The sequence below is a fragment of the Fringilla coelebs genome (genome assembly GCF_963513975.1).
Source record: "Fringilla coelebs genome assembly, chromosome: 15".
In the NCBI taxonomy this organism is placed as follows: domain Eukaryota; kingdom Metazoa; phylum Chordata; class Aves; order Passeriformes; family Fringillidae; genus Fringilla; species Fringilla coelebs.
The window spans coordinates 12342630-12366587 of NC_140041.1; the positions used below are offsets into that span (position 1 = coordinate 12342630).

At 41.9% G+C, this 23958-nt stretch overlaps 1 protein-coding gene across 1 annotated transcript in view; it reads right to left on the reverse strand.

The window, feature by feature from the left end:
- Window positions 1–20783, reverse strand: part of RNF130 (ring finger protein 130) — a 41856-nt gene extending 21073 nt beyond the window's left edge. Inside the window, exons 1-2 of the mRNA XM_084215716.1 lie at window positions 20396–20783; window positions 10294–10488 (exon numbers count right to left, since the gene is read on the reverse strand). Coding sequence (XP_084071842.1) covers window positions 10294–10488; window positions 20396–20663 — 463 coding nt within the window. The 5' untranslated portion in view covers window positions 20664–20783. The remainder of the gene's footprint in view (window positions 1–10293; window positions 10489–20395) is intronic.
- Between the last annotated feature and the right edge of the window lie 3175 nt (window positions 20784–23958).

Genomic DNA, 23958 nt, shown 5'->3' on the forward strand with positions numbered 1-23958 from the left:
CAGGGGCATCACCCTAAATAATTTTAGCAAGAACTCCCTGTTTGAGAACAATTGGGGGCAGGAGGAGACAGTGACTCATTTATTTTAAGCACCTTGAAACCTTGTATTTCTGAAACTTTAGCAGAAAAAAATCCTCAGGTGAAGAGAGAAAGACTAAGAGTGTTTGTGAAACTCAGAATATGGTCTTACTCCATGATCTTATGAAAAGCAATATTCTCCTCAGCCAAGAACACAGTGTCCAGAGAAAAGAATCTGGATTGCTTACTAAAGCCAATGAACTACACATGGAACCACAGATGACAAGCTAGGACAGACGGTAGGCATAAGATAAATATTGATGTCTGTAAACATAAATCATTTAATTGCTATCATCCAAGCCCAGGCAGTTCTTTCTAGCTTGCAATTTTACCATGTGCATGTTTAATTAGGACAGTTATACAACTCTGTGTATGAAAAGGGATGAAGTTGTGACTAATCATTAAATCTGTGTAATGTTTCACTGTGAGAGCAGAAGACAGAAGAAATTAAAAGCTTACATGACAGTAAAAACAGGACTATGGGAAGAACAGCAACATCCAGGAGTTTCCTGTAGAGCTCATAAGGAAACTGCTTTGCTCTCTCACTGACCTATTCATATCCCCTAGCAATTCTAAAAGAGCATGCTCAGAAAGTCAATAAAAAGTCATCTCAAAGAAATGTTACAAGTGTCATCACAGCAAATATTTGTGGTGCTTTTGCTGTGTTGGGATTTTTATAGGTTTTTTAATTGTCTTTGTTGTTGCTAATTCTTGACTACCAAATGTTTATCTGAAGCTCAAAATATGGTTAACTATGTCCAGGATACCAGGATGAAGCTGAAGATAGGCATGGTTCAAGAGCAGACTTCAGACACCTTCAATCCTCCTAGCATCCACTGGAGGCTGCAGGGAATGGCAGCCTGGCAAAATGCAGCTGCCAGTCAGCGCTGCAATGCTTCAACCACCTTCTTGGAGATGGGGAGGGCAAAACCTTAGACCCCACCTTGAGTGTTCAAAGTGTAGACCACCTGTAAGAGGCACTGAACTACTGTGATTTGATGCAACAAGGTTTGCAGAGAACTGAGAATTAAGTCAGATTCTCATAACAAAGGTCAGTGATTTGCTAATGGCCGATATTTTAAGCTAAAGTCCTTGCAGTAAGTCTCTGTTAGTGGCTGCTGATGCTGCAGACACAGCATGAAGCACACAGCCTGCACTAATCTCATGCTTGTGAAAGAATACTGTCCTCTCTTTAAACAGCAGAGAAAATTCAATTGCAACTAAGTCCTTTCATCACTTCTTCTGAAAAACCTAAACACAGCACATTTACCTGAATAAGTCTGCTGGTGAAAATTTCAGAGTACTTTCGCAGAAAACACAAAATTCCCATTCCCTGATACAGGTAAAGATTGCTCCAGACAGTCACTTAAAAGATGGATTCAGCCAGTGACATGCTAGTGCCTTTCTGAGCGCAGCAATAGGATCATCATCATCATGTAATTGGAAATAGAACTGCCTATCCTCAAAAGCCAGACTTCCCTATTCTTCTATTACTTCCCTATTCTTCTGTTAAAATCCTGTAGCTGTGTGCTAAGCATTTCTGAATGCACTATATCAGAAATAAAAAGACAGCAACACCTACTATTCAATACCCAGGAAAGGGATCAGTCCTATTACTGTGAGGAACAGATTTCTTGGAATAACTAATAGTGAAACCACTCCAACAGAATTTGCGATCCCAGAAAATGACAAAGAAAGCAGGAAAACACTACTGAAGGCTATGGCTGTATATGAAATTTTGAGAGACCAGTTGTGAGTTCTGTGAAAACACCAGAAGACATCTGAGCTGCATGAGAGCAGAGGTGGAAGCAAGATCACCTCTACAAGGGAAGGGATTCAGCCACAGAGGATATAATCCATGGAACCAGTGAGATAAAGGATAAGGGAAAGGCATACTGACCTGTGTGCAAAGCTGTGCTGCTAGAAAAAGCAGACTTGGGGAGAACTGTTTTTAAATAAAAATTCCATGGCACAACAGTGGGGAAACCCACACATTTATCAGGTATCTTAAGTTTTTTTGCCTAATGCAAAAGCAAGAAATTCATTGTGAAGAATAACTTCAACATTCTAAACAGGTTTATGGGAAAGCAGACACCAAGAGGACGAGCCTTGGCATATCTTCAGAGTCATTAAAACCGGTCTAGCTGCACATATTTTTATTTTGATCTAATCAGAAAGTAAACAAGAGCACATCCAAGCTGTCAACACATGAGCAATCTCAAGAGCAGAATATGTTGTTTGAGATGTCCCAAATCAAATACTACTGAAAACAGAAAAAGACCATAATATTTGACAGTTATTGCATTCTAAACAAGACAAGAATTTAATGCCAAGAATATACATTAATTTGAAAATGAGACTAGTTGCATTTTAAAACATTTGTCTTCCTGTTGCCTTAATAATGTTGAAAATGTTGAATTATTCCTTGTATGTAAATATTTTCTTTAGGATGCCTATTTTATGTAGTGTCAAACACTGGAACAGATTTTACAAAATTAACACGAGGAAAATTGTGAAGGGCAGCAGCATTTGAAACTGTTACCCAAAAGTCAGGGTGCCTTAGTTAAATACAACCAGTGGAACAACCTTCTATCCCAAAACACTGAGCAGGTATTTTCAGAAATCACAAGTCTCTTTGCTGCACAAACCTATGCAAAACAATCTAAATAAAAAAGCTTCTAAAATTAAAACTTGAATTCTCTCAACTCAAGAAGGCAAAGAAGTAGGTATTTCAAGTTCAGTGAGGAAAAGTCTTCTATGAAATACTGTCAATGTGTATCTGAAGAACACTCAAACCTCTTCTCTCTAGCAAGAAGAATTTCAACAGATTTCACTCTGTCAGGTAGAGAGGGTCCTGCTCTGTGCCCTCTAAACATGATTACACACATTTCAGTGTTCTGCAAAGTGCCAGGCACTGCTGTACTGCAGACATGATGGACCACCACAAAGTCCTGCTCCTTTAAGAAGAGCAGGCATTGATTGAGGCATATGATTAGAAAACCAGAAACAGCAAGAGCAGCTTTTCAACGATGGGTGTGACACAATTAAATTCAAAACAGATATTAAAGCTTAATCAGATTCTTGTTGTGCTAGTCTGTAGCACATTAAGTTAATAAGGGATAAATAATAAACTTATAAACCCATCCTCCTTCATTAAACAAGAAAAAATGCCTCAGTATAATGTCCTTGCTGTATTTTTGATCAGCTTGATAATCTACTCTGACCAAGAGTTCCTAAAAGGAGAGCCAAATAGCAAAATCAATTGAGAAAACGGTTGGGCTGTTTTTAGATGACAACTGCTGACACATTATTTCATAACCCAATTGCTCTATTCTAACACTCAGGGAAATGTTTCTTAAGGAGGAATTTGCATGCAATCAAAACAGGTAGTCACAGCCACATCCTGATTCATTCACAAGTCCAAATCCTGCTGATACACGTGAGCCGAGGGGCCACGCCCCTGATTTCCTCAGGCTTGTCAAGGTCAAGCTGTCCTACAGCCAACCCACTCCAGAAAACCAACGCTCACAGCCTCTCAAAGATCCAACACATGAACAAAAGGTGTTGGGCTTTGGCTTCTCTGCAGATCATTTCCTCCTCACCTGCCTCACCCAAGGAGCATCTCTACCTTCCATCCCAAGTCATATGACACTAAGCACTGCTAGAAGAATTAATATCCTCTATAAAGCTACAAGATGCACCCACCTCTTTATTGTTAAGAGTCCTCAAGTTCCAGAAACTCTGCCCAGTCTTTAAACATGCTACTCAATGCTTCTGATGGGCAGCAGGAGGAAAGACCCATGGCTGGGCCAAGAAGGGGAAAGACTTTATAAATCCCTGGAATTTGAACTGCAGCAGAGTTCCCTTAGAATAGTAGGGACACTGGGTTTGGGGACTTGGGGCTTCTTGTGCTCCCCTCCTTTGAATCACCTTGATAATTCCATATATATCACATATTCCCTTTCTGTGGAAGGACTTTCATCTTCTGGGAATTACATTTTTTTACATAGATATCTATATTTTGTGCATGTGACCTTTTGGGTTCTTTACACTAGGAAAAACCAAGCCTAGACGTGGGAAAAGCAGACAGATGTTGCAGTGACTTTGCAGACATTTCATACTCTCTTAGCAAGACTTCTTTGCATCTGCTTGCACTACAGTTTTTTAGAGGAAATGGACATTCCACCTAAATAATGCTGGAAGAATAAAAAAAGCTTGGCACAAAGAAATGTATCACTTGATCATCCCCTTTCCACAATCTGTGAGCAGATTTTTTTTCTTTTACTCACATTTTTACATGGCATTTAACCATGTTTATGGCAAGTAAAGTGATTTGCAGTCTCTTTCAAGGCATAAATGCTAGCAAAGGAGACCAAATTTTATATTCAAACCTTGAACAAATGCAAATGAATAAAAAGCTGAAGGATCACTTTAAGTTTTGACTAGGGAAATTGGGTAATCCTAACACATTACACACCACTGAAAAAAACTGTGTCACAGTTTAACACATTTCTGAAATATTTATGTCCGCCTATCTTCAGAAGATATTTTTGCTGATTTGAAAACAGCTTTTCTTCACTTCCTATACTTCTGAACAACGTCCAAAATCTGTTACAGTGTTACATTCTTGATTCCTCAATAATATTAATGCAGTGCAGACCTCACTGACCCATTCATCAATGTGAGACACACTTGGATTTTGATAATTGTCTCTTGCATTCCATAGTGTGACCAGTGCTAGCAGGTGGCTTACATTTTGCCATTTCTGGATAGCAGTTTGTATTGCCACTAATGGACGGTGCTAAAAAACCCAGGGATTTCTAAAAAAGGGCAATTTGTCATGCTCATGTATTTTCTTCTATAGACTTCTGTACACATCTCTCAATCTGGACACAGTCATTCCAAAAAAATTCAGCAAAGCACCAAAGAGAAATGGCAAGACAGCCTTACCCAAGGACACTACAAAATACTTTGAGAGATTTATAAATAGCATATTCATAGATTAATATCATAAATTTAGTTCTACTGAGTCCATAGATATGGGGAATTACTCTGCTGCTGGAGCTCAGACTTTGGATAAGAAGAAGAATGTAATTACTTACAGTCACTAACAGTCCCGTGGGCCTTTTCACAGTCACAGAACTAATTACCCTTTCAGCTGGCTGAGTTAAAATGAGCCTGACTGCTGTTATTTCAGTTGTGGATGAGGCATGTATGACACAGAAACACTGGTAAGCAGTTCTGCAAGGCACCAAGGCTATGATGGCGCTGTAAAGGGGTTTCCCTGGATTGCCTTGAAGAGACAAGGGCTTCCTTATGGTCCAGAATCAGCACATCAAACACTCCTCTCCACGTCTCTAAGTGTCAGACACCTCCATCTACTGTGTGACAGATTTTCCTGATTGATACACCTCCAAGGAATGTAGTGGGAAATGGGATCAACAACAAAGCTGTTGACACTCATCCTCCATATTTTCAATTAACAAACATAAATAAAAAATGATCAAATATATGTAAACAATGCTTAAACTATTAATTACTTTGCCTTTTATAAAGGCTTCAGCTTTAATGACTCAGGTCTTTCCTTTTCACTAATAGTCTAAGATAAATTACTAATAATCCAATTTAATAACAATATTGTAATATAAAATAAAATTAGTTTGGACCTGTGGATTAAAAGTAGGTCTCAGTAATCCAGGGCAAGTTTTGCAGTGGATTTGGTGGAGAGCTAAAATATTTGCCAGCACACGTTTGTGCAAGATAATCTGCAGTGCACCCCGCCAGAGCTTTCATGCATCAGCTCAGCTGAGAGTTACATAAAGAGACATTTGTGAGAAAAAGGCAAGCAGCAGAGTTAAGAGATGAGGTGCTGAGAGATCAGTGCCACAACAGAGAGCAGCGGCACCTCGACTGCCAGCTCTATTGTACCCAGTTGGAATGAGGGCAAGAACGTGGAATAGCCATTAGGTGGCAACAACTTCAAATTGCTTCCTGTCCCTCCTGCCTCTGACCCACTGACCTAAAACAATCCACAGAACATACAGGCACAGTTCAAAGCAAGTACAGCCCTTGCTTCCCACACCAGTGTGCTTTTTAAGCAAACAGAGGGCCATGAAAAATCCTTGCCTTGGAAGAAACCTGTTTCTGGGAGCCCATGCTGGACAGCTCTTGCACAGTGCCATGGCAGGAGAAGGTCACCAGTGCACACCATGGAACAGAAACACCTTCCTCCAGAAAATTATTGAGGTGTTTCTTTAGAAGAGCAATGAAGACTGATCTTGATGATATGTCTGCATCTTGGTTCAAAAGACCTTAAAAGATTTACCTGTATCAGGTAAAACTGTTTATATATTTCTGGAAATTTCTTAGGTGCTGATAAACCATGATTACTGGAATTCAGCAACTTCATTTTGACACTGTCTTTTATATGTGTTTCTCTTTTTCTGTCTATATTTTTTTCCACTAATTCTTAGTATGAAATTTGAAATTTAGAGGCTTGTTTGGCAGATATTCTTCTCTATAAATCAATAGATTTTAAGACAGAAATTCAGTATCATAAAATCATAGAATGGCTTGGAAGGGATCTTAAAAATTACCCAGTTCCAACCTCTCCATACTTAACAGGGTTGTCTCCACCATACACAAACAAAAAATTCAAGATGTTATTCAACCTGAATTTTCTTCCTTTTTTCAGAACTGCTTATAAAGGAGACAGCTACTACATATTTTCTTCATCACACAGGCTCTTTTTTACATTAGATAGTATCAGTTTTGCTTTAACAGAAGCAGCAAGCAAAACCACTCATAAAACTGCCTTCCTGCCAGTGACATCATAGTCTAACATAACCTATGCTGGGAAGGGTGTCCTTTGCTTAGGTTGATAGAAGACATCTACAGGATTGTGCAAAATAAGTATACATTGACATATACAAGGATATGCACAAAGAAAAGAAAATAATGTTGCAAATAACATTCACAGAAGTACAGGTATTTATATAAAAAAGCTGACCAATTCCTGAAGGTCATTACCTACTTTAAAACTCAAAGGTGAAAATGAAGGGGCAGAGACTTGGTGGACTATGACACAAGAGAAAGAAAATTCTGCTATTAGCAGCAGAAACTGTTCATTTGACACAGTGATGAAAGACTGATTCCAGAGTGACAGTTGTTATCCAGCCACCAGAAGGAATTGCCATTCTGCTAAGTAACATTTTGAGTACGAACAAATTTCCATAAGAATAAAATTTTCAAATGTGTATTCAAGCATAAAATAGCTTGGATAAAATATTAATCCTACAGGTGAAAAGTGCTTCTTAAGCTCTTTTCACAGGGAATCACCTCTCTGCAGGTGGGCAACATACAAAAATCTGTGTAATGTGTTATTTATTTTTACCACAGACACTGTCTAAGCGGGTGATTGGAATTCATGGAAATATCCAAGCTGGAAAGCTTGCAGCTCATAGTGTGCATTACAAGCAGTTGCTGCTTTCCTTTCTGCTTCACCAGGAAGACAGAATATTTCTAAAGCTTAATATGCACCAGTACATTACAGTAGTATAAAATAGCAAAAGGTCTACTTTCTCCTTGGTCTTTGGAAAGAAAATATAGAGTCATTAACTTGGTCATCAACACAGCTGCCAAATTGTTTTGTGAAGACTGCATTTTTAAAGAAAAGAGGAATACAGCACAGCAATAAACATCAGATGGAGCTAACACCAGCTTGGTGGCTCACCTCTATCCTCACCTGCAATCAGCTCCAACACCTTAACTTAATCACTGCAGAACAGCTCTAAGATATACAGGGTCAGATCCTCCCAACCTTTAGGGACAGAAAACACTAAAGAGAAGTGATGTAGTGCGCTGGAATATCTATTTAGCTGATCACAGAGAATCTATAAGGTTAGAAGAGGCCTCTGAGATGACTGTTCACCACCAGAAAGCACACAAGCAGCGCTGTTGTTGGAAAGGCAGAAAAAGGAAGACCAGGTAATGGCTTGAATGTGTGCAAATCTGCTTTAGACAGTGTTAGAAAAGACTCATCCCATATGCACAGGTTCAGGAATCTGTCCCCCCACTGGAATAACTCTCAAGAAGGGGAATGCTGGATTCCAAACCCTCCCTGTGCTGAGGCTAACACCAAAGGTCTAGTCTACATCTCACTTACACACAATTACAGTTCCTCCATCAGCCCACCAGGAAGTTATCTGCAGGAAGCTGTGCAAAGTGATTGCTGAGGAAATCCCTCACATGTCCATAACTATCAAAACAAAGGCTGTGGAGCAACATTTCGCTTCATTCCAGGTGCTACCTCAGTTCTAAAAAATCACTTTTAGCCTGTCACATAGTTTGAACACTTCAAGTCCAACATTGAGATAGAGCCCTCAGCCCAAACAAACCAGGGCAGATTCCACAGTATACTGAGCACATGCGCCTAAAACCCAATATTACAAATACACAAGGCTAAAATATGCATCATCTCCAGTAACTGCATTTTTTTAAAAGCTTGCCATAAGTGAGAGTAAATATTTGGAACTCAACATGTTGAATTCAGTACTGGTTTTTTTCCCAAAGATCAGCTACCCAAACAGCTGCCTGGCTACCTCACAAGACACTCTTTTACCCACAGCAGTTCTCAAATTTTACATCTTAGATGGTATTTCAACCAACCAGAACTACTGGGCCTATTGATAACATTTCAAAGGCAACACATTGATCTTCTGAGCTGAAATAGGAAGTGAACAAGGATTTCCTAATAAAAGACAGACCCCATCTTACTGCTGTAAAGCAACTGTCAATCTACAGAGCATTATGAGAAAGAGGGCATTAAAGTTATAATCAAATTCATTATATGATTTAATATCATAGAGCCAACTATGCTAAAGCTGTATTAGTAGCAGTAGCCTTTTTCCTCACACACTGAGGTATTCCAGACCACAGAAAAACTACAATCACTGCCAAATAGAGTATATTTATATAAATATTCTTAGAGGTAGTTCAAAGAGTCCAGAGCAGAAGGTTTAAGAGGGCACTATAACTGTAGAGAGAAATGGCGAATATTAAAAAAAACAAAACAAAAAACAGGAAGGTGGCAAAAAATGTTTCATCAGAATATGGGACTTCTCACCTGCAGATTGCTTATAAAAATGTCTAAGCAAGGTACCTGAGATAAAAATCAATTGTCAACAGGCTTTGAATTGCTACATGGAGGTCAAAATCCTCCTGCAAAATTCCTGTGATACGGAGAGTTGGGAAGGTCAAACCCCTTTAACATTTTCCTTGTTAAAAAAAGAAAGAACCATAGCATTTCTTTAGTCAAGGAATTCAATTCTAGTTGTGTGACAATACGCAGAGCAATAATTAAGAAATTCTAGTTTCCAAGCAACCCCCATGCTAAAAGAGACTGAAAATATAAAAAAAAAAAAAATTAGCCAGCAGTACCACCACCAAATACAGAGATCTGCCTTTTCTGAGTAAGCTAAATAGTTCCAAAAGGAGGAAATCTTCTGAAAAATGAAAAAGGTAGTTAGCAGAATTGCAAGAATAATTTTAACCAAGGAAAATGCTTCCAGCAACAAAAGTAAGTCAAAAGGAACAGTAAAATTTTACACATAGGCATCTGTAAAACAAGAGAACTCTCCAGAAAAACAGACTTCCAGCATTATTCTAGACAATTTACAGAGGCAACTACCCTTTAAATCACTCTTTTTGGAATCCCTGTTGATTCCTGTATGGCACTCAGACTTTCATTGTAGAAAAAGAATCCTCTGTAAACTGTCATTAAAAAAGCATGAAAGCTCAGATCCCAAAATACAGCTGTTAACATTTGAAGGTCCCCACCAGAACACTGAGTTGAAGACATGCTGCTAAGAATTCTTCAGGTTCAGACGCTTTCTAAAATTCTAGATGTCCCATTTTATCTGTATGTTAGCTTCTCTTCTGCAGAAAGGTTTGAAAGATTGCTCCTCAGCTCTTACAGGCATTTCCTCACTCCAACACACTCACATCCCCATTGCAGAGGAAAGTGTTCCTCATTGGATAAGTGAATGCTAAAGGAAAATAACTTTGCAGAATTATTGGCTTATTTCACTATATTGCATATATGCAAATATCACCAGTGAATGCCTACTTCCAATACCATCTATCCAATGCCAAGGGCTCTTTATCAATAGTTTATGTGGCAAAAGCATTATAGTAAAGGAGATTACATTTTATTTACCTTGATGAGTCATTGTGACAGGTTCTTCACTGGATACATTGTTGTAAATGACCACAGCTGTGGCATTATGTGAAGCTGCTCGAAGTATTTTCTCTTTAAATGTACAATTTCCTCTCTGTAGTAAAGCAATCCATTGCTTGGTGTTTGGTGGGACCTGGAAACGTGTTCGAGGGTCACAGCCCAGACGATCTGCAACTGAAATGGGAAACAAATTTACACAGACGCCAATTTCTTCTAACAGGCAAAGCAAAGAAAAAAAAAAGAAAAATCCTAACTCCAAGTTGCTGAAGTACTTAAATGTTATGCACTAGGAAGCCACTATTCTCTCGTGAAGAAAGTCTAAAGATAACCGTATTCTTATGAAAATAAGATTTTAAAAAAAAGAAGTCTCACGCATTGAAAGCTGTGACTATATGCCCAAGAATTAGGCTCACTAACACAAGCTATTTTTAACACCAGTACAGCTAGAATAATGAATTCACATTCAAATCAATACCTGCCTAGAGGCTGAAAAACATTAGAATATGGTTCATCTGCTATAGGCATTTACAAAACAGCTGTTTATCAGCCATTCTGGGGAGTACAAGTCTTTTTTTTCTTCCTAATGCAGCCACAAATACCACTGCAGTGGGAAGTACAACTAAACAAAGCAGGTTGTGAAAACAAGATTTCAGAGTTATCTGCCATGTGCAGGCTACTGTAAGAAAGGACAACATTAAAAGCTGATCTTGTAAAACCCCAGCAGTCAACATCAGCTTTTCACATATGCACATTTTGTCTACAAGGAAATGTATTCAAATTCATAGAGAAACAAATGGGTTTGCAAACACAATGCACTCGTCAGCTAAACAGGTATAGATGGTATAAAGGAAGAGTAACAGAAATGGCAAATGCCAGATGTCTGAATTCAACAGTGTGCAAAGCTCTTTTGTCCCGTCTGATGCTGTAACATATCCTGGAACAACCCAAAGCCACAGAGCTTTGTACAAAAGACACAAAACCCAAGGCAGAAGGAACTTCCCAGCAGCTGAAACCAATGAAAGACGGATCTGTTTGCACAACTGGAAGCACAGTTTAGTCTGATACACTGGTCATATCTTGAAAGGATTTTAATTTAGAGCCAACAACAGTTTATAATGCAAATATATTTATCCTTTTGAATGCCAAGAGTATAATAATCTTTGGTTACTAAAAATAGTTGGGATAAACAGTGATGTTTTCAACACATAAAAAACCAATCTATTTGCATAATAGCTCAGAAAACATTACAGTTCTGCAATGTAAGAGCAAATCAAATGAGGTCTCCCATAATTTTTTTCCTTTTCAAGAAGTGAGTTCAGCACAACTATGAGATTTCAGCAAAATAACCACCAAAAAATATCCAGTTTAATATATTAGCTGGAAACAAAAGGTCTTTTTAAGCACTCTCAGTTTAACATAGCGGAGTTTAAAATCCATAACAAAGGAGATTCAAAGAGCTAAAGATGTTTTCTGAAACAAAGAAAATCTCCTGCTTGCCTAAAGAAAGCTAGTGCAGATGAAGCTATACTGTGGCAGACATACAGGAAGTCGTTGCATCTCTTAATTTGGACAAGAAGTGCCTCTCCCTGTTCCCCTGGAAGGAGGGTGGGGAGCCAGATACCAGCACATCCTTTTCACAATTGTTTTTCAAGCCTGTCTTAGACATCTTAGACATGGAGGGCTATTTGCTGTATTTTTGTTTCATACAGGCATCAGGGAAAATCTGAAATACAGATGCCTGAAGCCAAGTTTTATAGAGTGTTTTCTTCCATTACCCTGACATCATTACTCAAATCCTTGTGGAAATTGCTAGCTAGCACAGATCCACATGTGTTTTGCAGCACTGGTGATGGCCATCACAAACACCAACAATCACAGAAGAGCATGTTCATGCCCACTGCACTTTTGCAGCTTGTTTTTGTAATCTTAAATTTGAGAACAGTATGTATTTTTGAAAGGAATTACAGTCCTTTTTGAAAACAAAGAATCACAACACAGCATATGTGCCACCAACCTTTTTGCCCTCTGTTAAGATAAAAGCTATTTAATGCACGATTCCCCCTTGTTCTGATAATTTCCACTAAAAACATGGAAGGGGAAAGCACCAGCAGATTGTGATAGGAAATTACTCAAGCCTTGAAAGTTAAAAATCCCATCCTTCTCCTATGAAATCATATTCAAGAATCTCAGGTATGATACATCTGTTGGAAAATACCATTTTCTAAATGGCTACAATTCCACAGAATCCCCTCAAATAGCCAAAAATAACTCTGAAAGTAGACACTCTGGCAAACATAAATTTACCTAAAATATATGGGATTATTAAAAACAGTAATCCCACATCTTATGTAACTGTTTCCTTCAGTACAATCATGATCAAAACTAAAATATGAAGTGAAAACAAAAATGGCCACAGTTGGGTTACTACAGTGAAAAGACATAAAAGCAACAAAGAGAACCTTGAATGAGAAAGAAGCATTCTCCAAATTCATGCAGGCACCTTGCAATTTGTATGCTTGAAAATTTTTATCTTAAAAGCAACGGAGAAAGCAGTGAGAGATAACAGAAACTTCATTGGTGGGAAAAGTAGTACAAAATTTTCTACCACAGTAGAGATCAAAGTCTCAGCTGTGGACAGAGCTATGAAATGTTACTGGATAAAGCAAAAGAATTAGGAAACAAGATATTAAGAGATTAAAGCTTTCCAGATATAGACCAACAAACACCACTCAAATGCTTACAGCATGTTATTCCTGACGAGGTGTATTCAGTATATCCTGATGAAAATTTAACAGCTGACAACATTAGCTCAGTACTATTTAAGTAATGCAAAAACACAGAGGAAAATCTAGTTGGTTTAGATAAATCTGAACTGTCTGCAAGTCACTTGAGATTTAATAAAAAGTCACAACCCACTTTTCTTTGCATTAGCATTCTATTACACCACACAAATCTTTTCACTTTTAACGAAATAATATTCAGAAACAATAGTGAATATTGAAATAGTGGGGTATTCTGCTTGTCTTTTCAATAGACTAAAGATACTCTGAAAAGCGTGGAAGTCTTAAAATCACAGTCACCCTTCTAGAATAGTGAGATGGTTACAATGACACATCTCCTGTACAGCTCAGGTGTCAGGGATATCAGCGGGCACTGAAGGGGACACACATGAACAGGGTCAGCCAGAATCCCCTCTGACACTCTCCACTACCCTGCCATCTATGATCTCCTATCCAAAGTTCAACTAGAATCAACAACACATGGGTTGCAAGCATTACCTGGATGATCACAGAATTGTTTGGGTTGGAAAAGACCTCTAATATCATCGAGTCCAACCAGTAATCTGGCACTGTTGTGTTCACCACTAAACCATGTTCCTGAGTACCACATCTACAAGATTTAAATCCCCCCAGGTATGGTGACTCCACCACTGCCCTGGGCAGTCTGGTTCAGCACTTGACAATCCTTTTAGTGATGAAATTTTTCCTAATATTGAATCTAACTCCTTCCAGGCACAGCCTGAGGCATTTTCCTCTTACTGTGCCTCTTGCTACCTGGGAGAAGAGGCTGAACACCACCTGGCTCCACCCTCCTGTCAGGGAGCTTTAGACAGCAAGAAGATCCTCCCTGAGCCTCCTTTTCTGCAGCTCTCTCAGCCTCTCCTCATCAGACCTGTGCTTCAGCCCCTTCCCCAGCTCCTCTGTCCTTCTCTGGACATGCTCCACTATCTCAATGTCTTTCTTGTAGTGAGAGGCCCAAAACTGATGTTACTTGCCAGAATGAAAAACAACTTCACATTAAATTATTCTAAAACAAATCATTTGCACACAGAAAGATATGATAAGAAGCCACTCATGGAAGTTCAGAAGATATAAGCATACAGAAAGCCACTTAAGTAAGTTTCCTTATAGATGTACTACTCTTCTGGCTTATTGGAAATATAAGCTATTTACCCTGCCTGTCTCTGTGTTTATCTATGCATCATGTGTTGGCAAAATCCCCAATTTTCTGGTTTAGAAGGTTTAGAAGTGGCAGCCTGCTGGGTTAAAGAGCTATGTACAATGTTGTTGTAAATATCTCCCTTCCTAACATAAGTCCCAACACCATAAAAGAGCCTCTTTACAGAAGAATCAGCTGTGATTAGGCTCATGTTTGTTTTCTGTTTTAGGAGCACTTTAGGAGTTTCCTTTTGCAGAATACACAGGGCTGCTCAATTTGTCTGTTTTTCTTTGAGAATTTTTTATAATTCAAGACCCCTTTCTGCTGAAGGACTAAGGTTTGTGACAGCATTTTAGGGATTCATGGGAAAAAATAGTTAATGATGCATTAGATCCAACCAAGGTTCCTCAGCTACTGAAGAAGTAGTGGCAAGCTCACAGTACCTTCCTTTTCCAATTGCTTGACCATGTTTTAGCCTTCTCCCTATAGGAAGGGGAGCCATTTTGTGGAACAAAAATGAAATAAAAAGGGCAGCTCCCAGCAGCTTTGTCACAAGTGCACACCTGTCTGAATGCAGACTGTCCCCTAGTTCTGAACTGTGCCTGGGTTTGCTCTTTCTCACGCTGTGCTCCTGCTGCTCTTGCACTGCTTTGAACACAACTGTGACACCCTCCCCTTCAGCCAAGGTTGCTGCACTGGCTGTTATCAGACTTTGTCCCCTTTCCACAGAAATATCCCACTCTCTGTGCATTAACCATTTTATTCTATGCAGGGTTTTTTTTTCTCCCCCTCTAAAGGTCAGATATCTTGCTATTGATTTCATCCTAGCTAATACTGTACTCTGTAAATCCAGCACCAGTTGCCAGAGCAGGTCTGTCTCAGCTACACATACAGAAATCATTTTAAAGTCTGACCTTCAATCACTGTAATACAATAGCTGGAGAGACACCACTAGTATTTTGAGGGACAGCAGATCAAGAGGCTTGTTGGTAAAGAAACCACAGAGGAACACAGGAAGGTGCAGTGCCATGCAGGCTGCACTCCAAAGCATTCCCTCCCTACAGCTCTGCTGCCCAGGTAGGTGCTATGTAGAACACCTGACTGGTAAAACAAGACAGCTTTGTGCAACACATTAATTATAATCCTGTGATAAAATTTCCAGAAAAGGAATTCACCTGGGAAATTCACAGAGGCAACTCAGCAGTGTTGATGGATTATTTCAAGGAATGGTACTAGTTATTTTCTATCCCATTAGGGCTTAATACATGCAATGGACATATTTTCTTTCCATTACTACTGGTGTTATTATCAATACAGCCCTTATTCATGCCAGTCATAATTTCTACTTTATAAGGTGGTGCCAATGAATCAATGAGTTACGTACAACATTTTCTTTTCAACAGCTTTTTCAGGTAATTGCTTTGACTGAAGCTGGCTTTAGCATGAAAAGAAACTCTTTGAACAAGAGGTAATCTGGTTTCAGGGAGGAAGTTAAACAAAAGAAAATCACTGAAGCTTAGAAGACTCCTATAATAGTTCAGATTTAATCTTGTTAGCTCAGTAAGTATTCTACAATTATGGCTATATACTCCAATATATAACCTCCACTTTTGCTATCAATTAATGACTGCTAATTAAGCTGAATACAAAGATCAATCATGAAGGACAGAAGCATGGCACAAGATACTTCTTCCCCTACTCTACTGATATACTTGCTTGCTGCATTTTCGTAAGCCTTACTGGCTTGGATTCTGGGCCAGAATTTCTGTCTGAAGGCTGCCTAAAGCTCCACAGTTACCAGGAAACTGGCATTTCAAACCTTCTGTAGCTAAAACTTGTTCACACAACATGTTTATGAAGTGCCAGATGCTACAGAATGCTGTAGTTACAGCACTATGCACAAGATATACCTCCTTCCTAACACTGAGCCAATATTGTTTCTTCCACACTTTCACCTTTTTCTAACATACGTTTTTCCTCACATTCTCAGTCTCCTTGCCAAGCCTTGACCCTTATATCCCTTTGGGAGAGCTCTCCTTTCTGTGAGCCCTTTCTCCAAAGCAGCTTTCGTGCAACCACCATCTCCCTACAAGCCCTTTAGACTCCATCCCTTTCCATCCCTCCTCACCCACTCATTCCTGACCTACTGGCTCAGTGAATTTTAACATTTCAAGTCTGAGTCTGCTGCTCCTTCCCTTTGTATCAGCTCCATTGCCGGTCCTGGTCATTCTGCCTGCTTCCCAAGCCAGCCAAGGTGGACAAAACCTTACCTCCCAGCAAGGCCTGCAAGGGACTCATCAGAGCATACAAGACTGAATTTCCAGTCTTCACACTGGACTCCAAAAGCAATAACCCAGATTCAACAGCCACAAAGAGTCTTGCTCCCCATGGAAAATGTTTTGAAGGAACTAAGCCACAAAGCACTGTGGTTTCTACCAAGAACCATTAAGGTGAGTACTCAGTGGCTTCTAGCTTGGTTTGCCATAGCAAGGGGAATATGACTGACACCTAAAGGTCTGCACCACAACGGGTGTCAGGCACCCAGTGCCAAAGAAGAGTAAAAGCACAGGTCATTGGAGTGGCACAGGGCTGAACACTTGCAGGATGCATGTGCAGACATCCAGGAGCACCCAGGCAGCTGCTGTGAGAGGACTGGGCTGAAATGACCTGGAATTGTTCAAGGCCAGGATGGATAAGGCTTCAACCAACCTGGTCTAGGAGGGTGTCCCTTCCCAAGGCAGGGGGCTTGGAACTAGACAATCTTTAAGGTCCTAGGAGGGTGTCCCTTGCCAAGGGAGGGGGCTTGGGACTAGACAATCTTTAAGGTCCTTTCTAACCCAAACCACTCTATGATTCTCTGAAAATGTCTGGCTGCACAAAGTCACAAATAACAGAGTAAGGGACTGAGAAGTATTCTGGAACTCACTAAAGGAATACTATAAACCTGAAATAAACTATCAGAAAATCTGCATCAGGCTGTGAAGACTCATTTCACTTTTATCCCTCCATGCACCATGCACAAGAAGAGCTTTTTTTTTTTTTTAACGCAAGCAGTCATGTCCAGAAGTAGTTTAAAACACTCTTCTAAAAAGTAATTAAGTCATGACAACAGATTAACAAGTTAGAGGAGGTAAGAAAAGCAACTCAAAGTAGAAGAACGGAAGAGAGTTTAATAAAGAAACTATGCTGCTATCATGCATTCAATGTGCTTGGAAAAATAAGCCCACACAGCTGCTGAATATACACCCAGCAGCCAACTGTGACCAAGAGCTCACTGGAGCTGCACTTTCACAAGTCACATTCACAGGCGGTCATGCCAGTTACTGCCACCCCACTCCCAGGGGAACACTGCCTTTGAAAGCCCCTATCAATTTCATACAAGCTCTATAAAAAGAACATAGAAAGAGTTTTAATACATGTGTAAACATGACAAGGTTGAATTCCATTAAAGAAATCCTGCTAAAGAAACAGGAGAAGTGATTGACTATCATGCTGCACAGAGATTTAAAGGAAGCGTGACCACATGGAGCTGTCATCTTCAAAAAGCAGTACATAAAATATCAGGCATTGAAGAATAGAGGTCAAAAACATCACAGAACACTTAAAATTACAAATTGTGTGTGGTCAGCAGCAGATTATTGGCCCTGAATCTTGAAAATTAGTAAACTCATTTATTTCCCTGCAGGCAATGAGTAAGGGATGTGAGAAGATGCCCCATTCCTGGAAGTGTTCAAGGCCAGGCAGAACAGGGCTTTGGGCAGCCTGGTCTAGTGGAAAGCATCTCTGTCCACAGCAGGGGGGTTGGAACTTTATGATCTTCAAAGTCCCTCCCAAACCAAACCATTCTGTGATTCTATGATTCTTCACAGAGCATGCAAAAATGTGAAATTAAGGACACTTCAGCTCTAAAACAGTCCATGCCATCAAGGTGCTAACAGATCACCCACATTTGTGAAAATTTCAAAGATAGCCCATAAATGGGTGAATGCTTGACATCACAGCAGTTTCAAATTCAAGGTACCTTCAAATAAAGTTGCTAACAATTGTAATTTTCTTCTGAGAATACATGAAAACTGGGGTACAGCATTTACTGCTCTAAGAGCAGTGCCTGGCAGCTACTCATGTTTATAGCTATTACAAAAAATTTTGCAAACGAGTTCACCAGCAATATTAACAGGCTGATTAAAAAAACATGAAAGCAATTACTTTCAGTAAGACTGCATCATCTTTTATCAAATCTGACTATAAAAAAAGCAGATGTTCAAGAACAGCTTAACTAAAAGCATAAAATATTCCAATCTTTCTTACTAAACGAAACATTTTTAAACCACAGGCATATCAGTAAAATTCAAATAAAATGTAAATATATAACAATCTACACAGAAAAATTCAGAGTATCTAAGAATAAGGAAAACAACTGCTGTTGTGCTTGCCTTAAGCTGTCTGTGATGAAACAGAAGGGTAAAACTGAATCTCCCCCAAAATTGATAACAAAGTTTTAACAACTGCACTATGTCAAACCATGTCAGGTCTGACATTTTCACACTTCCTGCTGTGCTTTCTCAACAAAGTTATTCATCATAGTACTTATCAGTAGGTATAAAAATACTGTTTATAGACTGTTCATAATTTTATTTAGCTCTTCTCATTTTCAGCTGCCTGTGAAAATGCTGTCAAAGCCTCCCTCAGTGTTTAAATGGCACCTTAGTAAAGGCAAGCAGAAAAAGTTAGAGGCAGATTAAAAGAAATTAGTATCTAAGTTTTTCCTGACAAATAACACAGCTCAGAAAAAATAAAGTGCTTTGATACCTTGTATGTACTAAAAGGCAGTATTTTAAAACCCGTTAAAATACTACTTGCAGTAACAGTGTTTACATGCCTAAAACTTTCAGGACAGACTCCTGATTTCACGGGGGTTGTGTGGGGATGTGAAGAATATCAGGAAGCAGAAGAATGACTGCAACATATTTAATGTCAGCTGATAGACAGGGTTTGAAGTATAAGTAAAAATCATTTTAGAGCAGACTTCCTCAACAATTTCTGCTTCCTCAGCCTGCCACCCCAAAATCTACCCCATTAATATATTCTAGTTATATTTTGCAGAGCTTCATTGAGACTGGCAAGCACCTGCTGTTGCACAGCCTGATCCATCCAGACCAGAAGCTTACAGAGGTTGCCTAACAGAATGCATTTGTTCTGAAGAAGCGTCAAAGTATTTTCTTGATCTTAAGATTTGGCAAATTCTCTAAAGCTTCTAATAACATAATAGTTTTGTGCTATCAATTCTTCTAAAACACTCTCAGTATTCACCACTTAGACTCTAGTTTTAAGTGACTACAGTGTTTCACTTAATACATTACTCAGATGTTTACTGTCCAGGAGGCAGGTTGGGACCACTGTATTCCATAAAGGGGTCCATTTCTTAAAGGTGGCAGTTTAGATAATGTCAAGAATGGTTTTCATAATAAGATACTATTAAACTACATTGCTATAACTGAAGATACAGGTTTCACTTCAGGCAAAAATCATGACAATACTCTCAGCTGTTGAAATGAGTGTTCTCTGTAAACCCCAACATTTATCAAAAGAAGGACAACGTTCTTTATCAAAAGATGGACAACGGCTTTGTTTAATTAAAAGAAAACTGATTTGGACGCTCTAGCCAGTGTTCAATACTGCAAGCAAGAGCATTTTGGGCTGGCTATGCAAGAGCAACAGCTTGGCAGCTTCCGTCCTTTCAAGTCTCATGGGCAGCTTAAACAGTGTTTTTAGGAATTGCACACTGAAAAACTGTGACTTCATGCAGTTGCAAAGCTATCCAGATGCAGAGCGAGATGGCTATGCAGCTGTTCTGAGATTCAAGGCAATGCTGTAACCAAATACTGTCAACTATCGCTACCCTCTCCGTAATTAGTTAAGGAATAACACCTTCACCGCTCAATACACCCAATCTACTGGAATCCATGCTGAAAAGCACATTATGCCTTGCTGAGCCGTTATTCAAGCCAACACTCTCAGATCAGGGATTTATTTTATTTTCCTCTGGGCAAGCTCTTCCTCCTCGTTTGTCAGAGCTCTCCAGGAAAGCCTGCCCAGCTCAGGCAAGGACCAACCACCCGGCAGCGAGCGAGGGAAGCGTTACCTCCGTTGATAGGGACGGGAGCCACCAGCAGCCCCTTGACCTCCACCTTCGGGGAGTCCTGCCCGTAGCGGCCACGGTCGATCCGCAGCAGCGTGGGGCCGCCGCGCTCGGGGCTCAGCACCGTCACGTTGATGAGCGCGGTGTAGTACGCCTGGCTGGCGTTGTCGGCGCCGGCCGGCCGGACCCGGCCGTGCCACAGCAGCAGCGGCAGCAGCAGCAGCACGGAGGAGCCGCCGTTCCAGTGCTGGCGAGCCCACCGCCAGCTCATCTTCGACTCCAGGCGAGCCGACGGCAGTCACCGGTTGCTTCGTTGCTTCCGCCGCTCCCCCCCGGCAGCGTCGAGCCCCGCACGCCCGGGTGTGTCCTATCCCATCTGACAGCCCGGGAACGGAGAGAGACCAAAAGCAGGCGGAGCGGGGAGGAGAGCTCGGGCTCATGCCATGGGAGGAGCCAGGGGAGTCATGGCAGGTCCCAGCCGAGTCCGATCCGCCGCCGCGGCTCCCAGGGGAGGCTGCTCGGGGGAAGCCGAGCTCGGCCGGTCCCTCAGAGCGCCGCGCTCATACCGCCCGCCCGCCGCCGCGGGTGAAGCTCCAGCCGGGCGAGGGGAGGGGAGGAGGCGGGGGCGGTGCCGCGGCCCCCTCCCCGCGCAGCCCCTCGCCAGCCCAGGGGAGGCTGCCGGCAGAAGCCGCGGCTGCCGCCTCAGTCGCACTCGCGAACAGCCGCGGGGCTCGCCTCGGACTCGGCCCGCCGCGCCGCCTCGGTTCGCCTCGGGGCTCGTCGCCGCCTTAGTGCGGCAGGCGGTGCAGTTCAGTGCCCAGCCCGGCGCCTGCAGACGGCAGCCGTCACTTCATGCCCGGTTCGCCCCGAGGGCGGCGGGGGCCCCGCACCGTCCAGCGGCTCCGCCACCGGCTCCGCGCCCGCGCCTCGACTGCAGCTCCGCGCTCTGCGCAGGCGCCGCACGCCCCGCCCCGCGCCACGAGGGCGAGAGGCGGGGCTTGGTCATCGACTACGCCCCCAGGAGGCGGGGACTCGAAGTGGGCGGGGTCACGATGCATGATGTCATTGTGGGCGTGACCAGGCGGCGATGGCACCTGGCGCGGGGGTGGTTGCGGTGGCACCGGGCTGCAGTGGCACCGGGCTGCAGTGACACCGGGCTCCCGCCACCCGCGGCTCCCGAGGAATTAGATCACAGCGTCCAGAACCACCGTCTGAAAAAGACCGCATCGCGTCAACCTGTCACCAAACACCACCATGTCAACTAGACCATGGCACTGAGTGCCACATACAGTCTTTTCCTTAAACATCTACGGGGACGGTGACTCCAAAACCTCCTTGGGCAGTCCATTCTAATCACCGTTCTGTGAAGAAAGTCTTCCTAATGTCCAACTTAAAACCTTCCCTGGGGCAGCTTAAGATGTTGGGACACATACACACTCCTCAGCATTTTTTCAGAAAAATATTTCCAGTTCAGGAGTGCTGATTGCCAAAAAGATACAGAGTTTTAAAGCATGTCAGAAATAGGGGGTGAAAGAGCTGTGTGTGTGAAAACCAAACCAGGTGGATGTGTTCAGTCTGTCCAGGTAGAACTGAATGGGCTTTTGGGGCAGGAACAGCACAGCCTCTGTGCCAGGTTTTGGTCATTCTTACCCTATTTGGCATTATTCGCTTCTGATGTACTAAAATGGGAAATTGTACAAACACTCAAATATTGTTAATAAATATTAATCTCAGAAAATACTGTAAAGCAGGGTTTGATGAATGATCAACTAACATAGTTTTAAGGATTTCAGCCTCTTGGGAGATGTAACGGCAAGACAAACTAACTGAAAATTAGTTACAGCAAAGAGAACAATTACTGCAGGACTGTGAGTTAGGATATTTTCTAAGTTTTTGAAAAATGGCTGTGGAGCTGTTCTTTTGCGATATGGTCTCCTTGGTGACTTCCCCAGCTGCATGGGAAGGCCCTCAGATAAGTTTGGTGTTTAACCTATGCATCTTATTAACTTGTTTTCTTCTGGGAGCTTTTGTATTTTATTCATTTGTGATGCACCTGCTCACACACACACATAAGATAACACTGTTGAAGCACGGTCTGTTTATTTCATTGAGATACAAGTAGTTTTATCCTGCTCTTGGAGAAACCTGTTCCTTTTCCAAGGAAAGCAGCATGCTTTCAAACCTGCATCTCGGAGCAGAAGGGATGTACAGGCTCTGCTAAAAGCACACGTGGCTCTGTAAGATCCTCTGAGAAGCTGTTTCTGCAAAGCTCTGTAGAAATGTCACTACAATCCAGGAAACGATTCTGAAGCAGCAACTGAATGTTTTGCTTACATTTTTTTTTAAATTTAATTTTGCCATTCTTGGTACATGCTGGGTGAGGAACTACATGCTATTGACTGTTTCCTCATTTCACCCAAACTTTCACCCCAGCCAGAGGGCAAGAGCTGTGGCTGACACACTGCAGTGTGCAGAACACGTTTTGGAGCTGTTCTTGCTTTGATTTCTCAGCACTAAGAGCTCTGCATCATTCTGATGCAAACTCATGTGCTTTATTGCCGAAATATCCTCAGAAGGGGCCAAGAAGTCCCGGGAGCCTGAGGATTTTTTGCTATCACTGTGGTGACCTTCAGAGAAGGATCTCAAAGCACTTTTGGAAAGCATTGAGGAAGTATTCACTGGCCATGTTAGAAGCAAAACAAGGAGCCCAGCCAGAGCATCCCCAGTTCTTTGCTAACCACATGAAATGGCTGGTTTTTATTTTGCCCTGTCCGGTTTCCTGTGCACCGTGCTTCTGATGGAGAGAGGTGCTCCAATGCCTGTGTGAAGGCTGCCTCCTTGGTTCCATCCCCATCCCCGTCCCCATCCCCGTCCCCATCCCCATCCCCACCCCCATCCCCATTCCCATCCCCGTCCCCATCCCCATCCCCATCCCCATCCCCATCCCCATCCCCATCCCCATCCCCATCCTCATCCTCATCCCCATCCCCACTCACACGGTTGGGAAGCTGTTCCTCCCTTGCCTCCCAGCCTGCCCTATGGATGGGCTGGAAAGAAGGTGAGGAGCAGCCAAGGGGGACTGCTCACGGCCCCACAAGAGAAGCAGCCAAGCACTGCTCCAGGATGCACCCAAATAGGCTATTTCATCACTAGAACAGCTTTAATCTCCTCATTTCCCAGATGGGCAGGCCCCTGGATAGGGAAAGGAAAATTAAGAGGTCCTTTTGGATGCTTTCACTCCATGGTGAGCTGGATGAAGGGATGATGATGGAGTGGAGATGTTCCCCTTTCCCCCTTCTGTCCCCTCGGCTCTGTCTCTGCCACTGACGGCTCCTCAGGGAACATTATTTCAGTCAGACAAACGGTGCTGATGCCTTCACAGGTCCACCAGGGGTAACGAGGGAGCTGTGCCTGAGCGTTCCTTGAACTCCTGCTGATTTTTTTTTTTTTTTTTTTTTTTTTAGGGGAATGCTCATGAATCCACTCGTGTCCCATTTCCCAGCGAACAGCTGGTTCAGCCGCGGTGCCGCCCCGGCCCCGCTGCCGCCCTCGGCTCGGCTGTGACA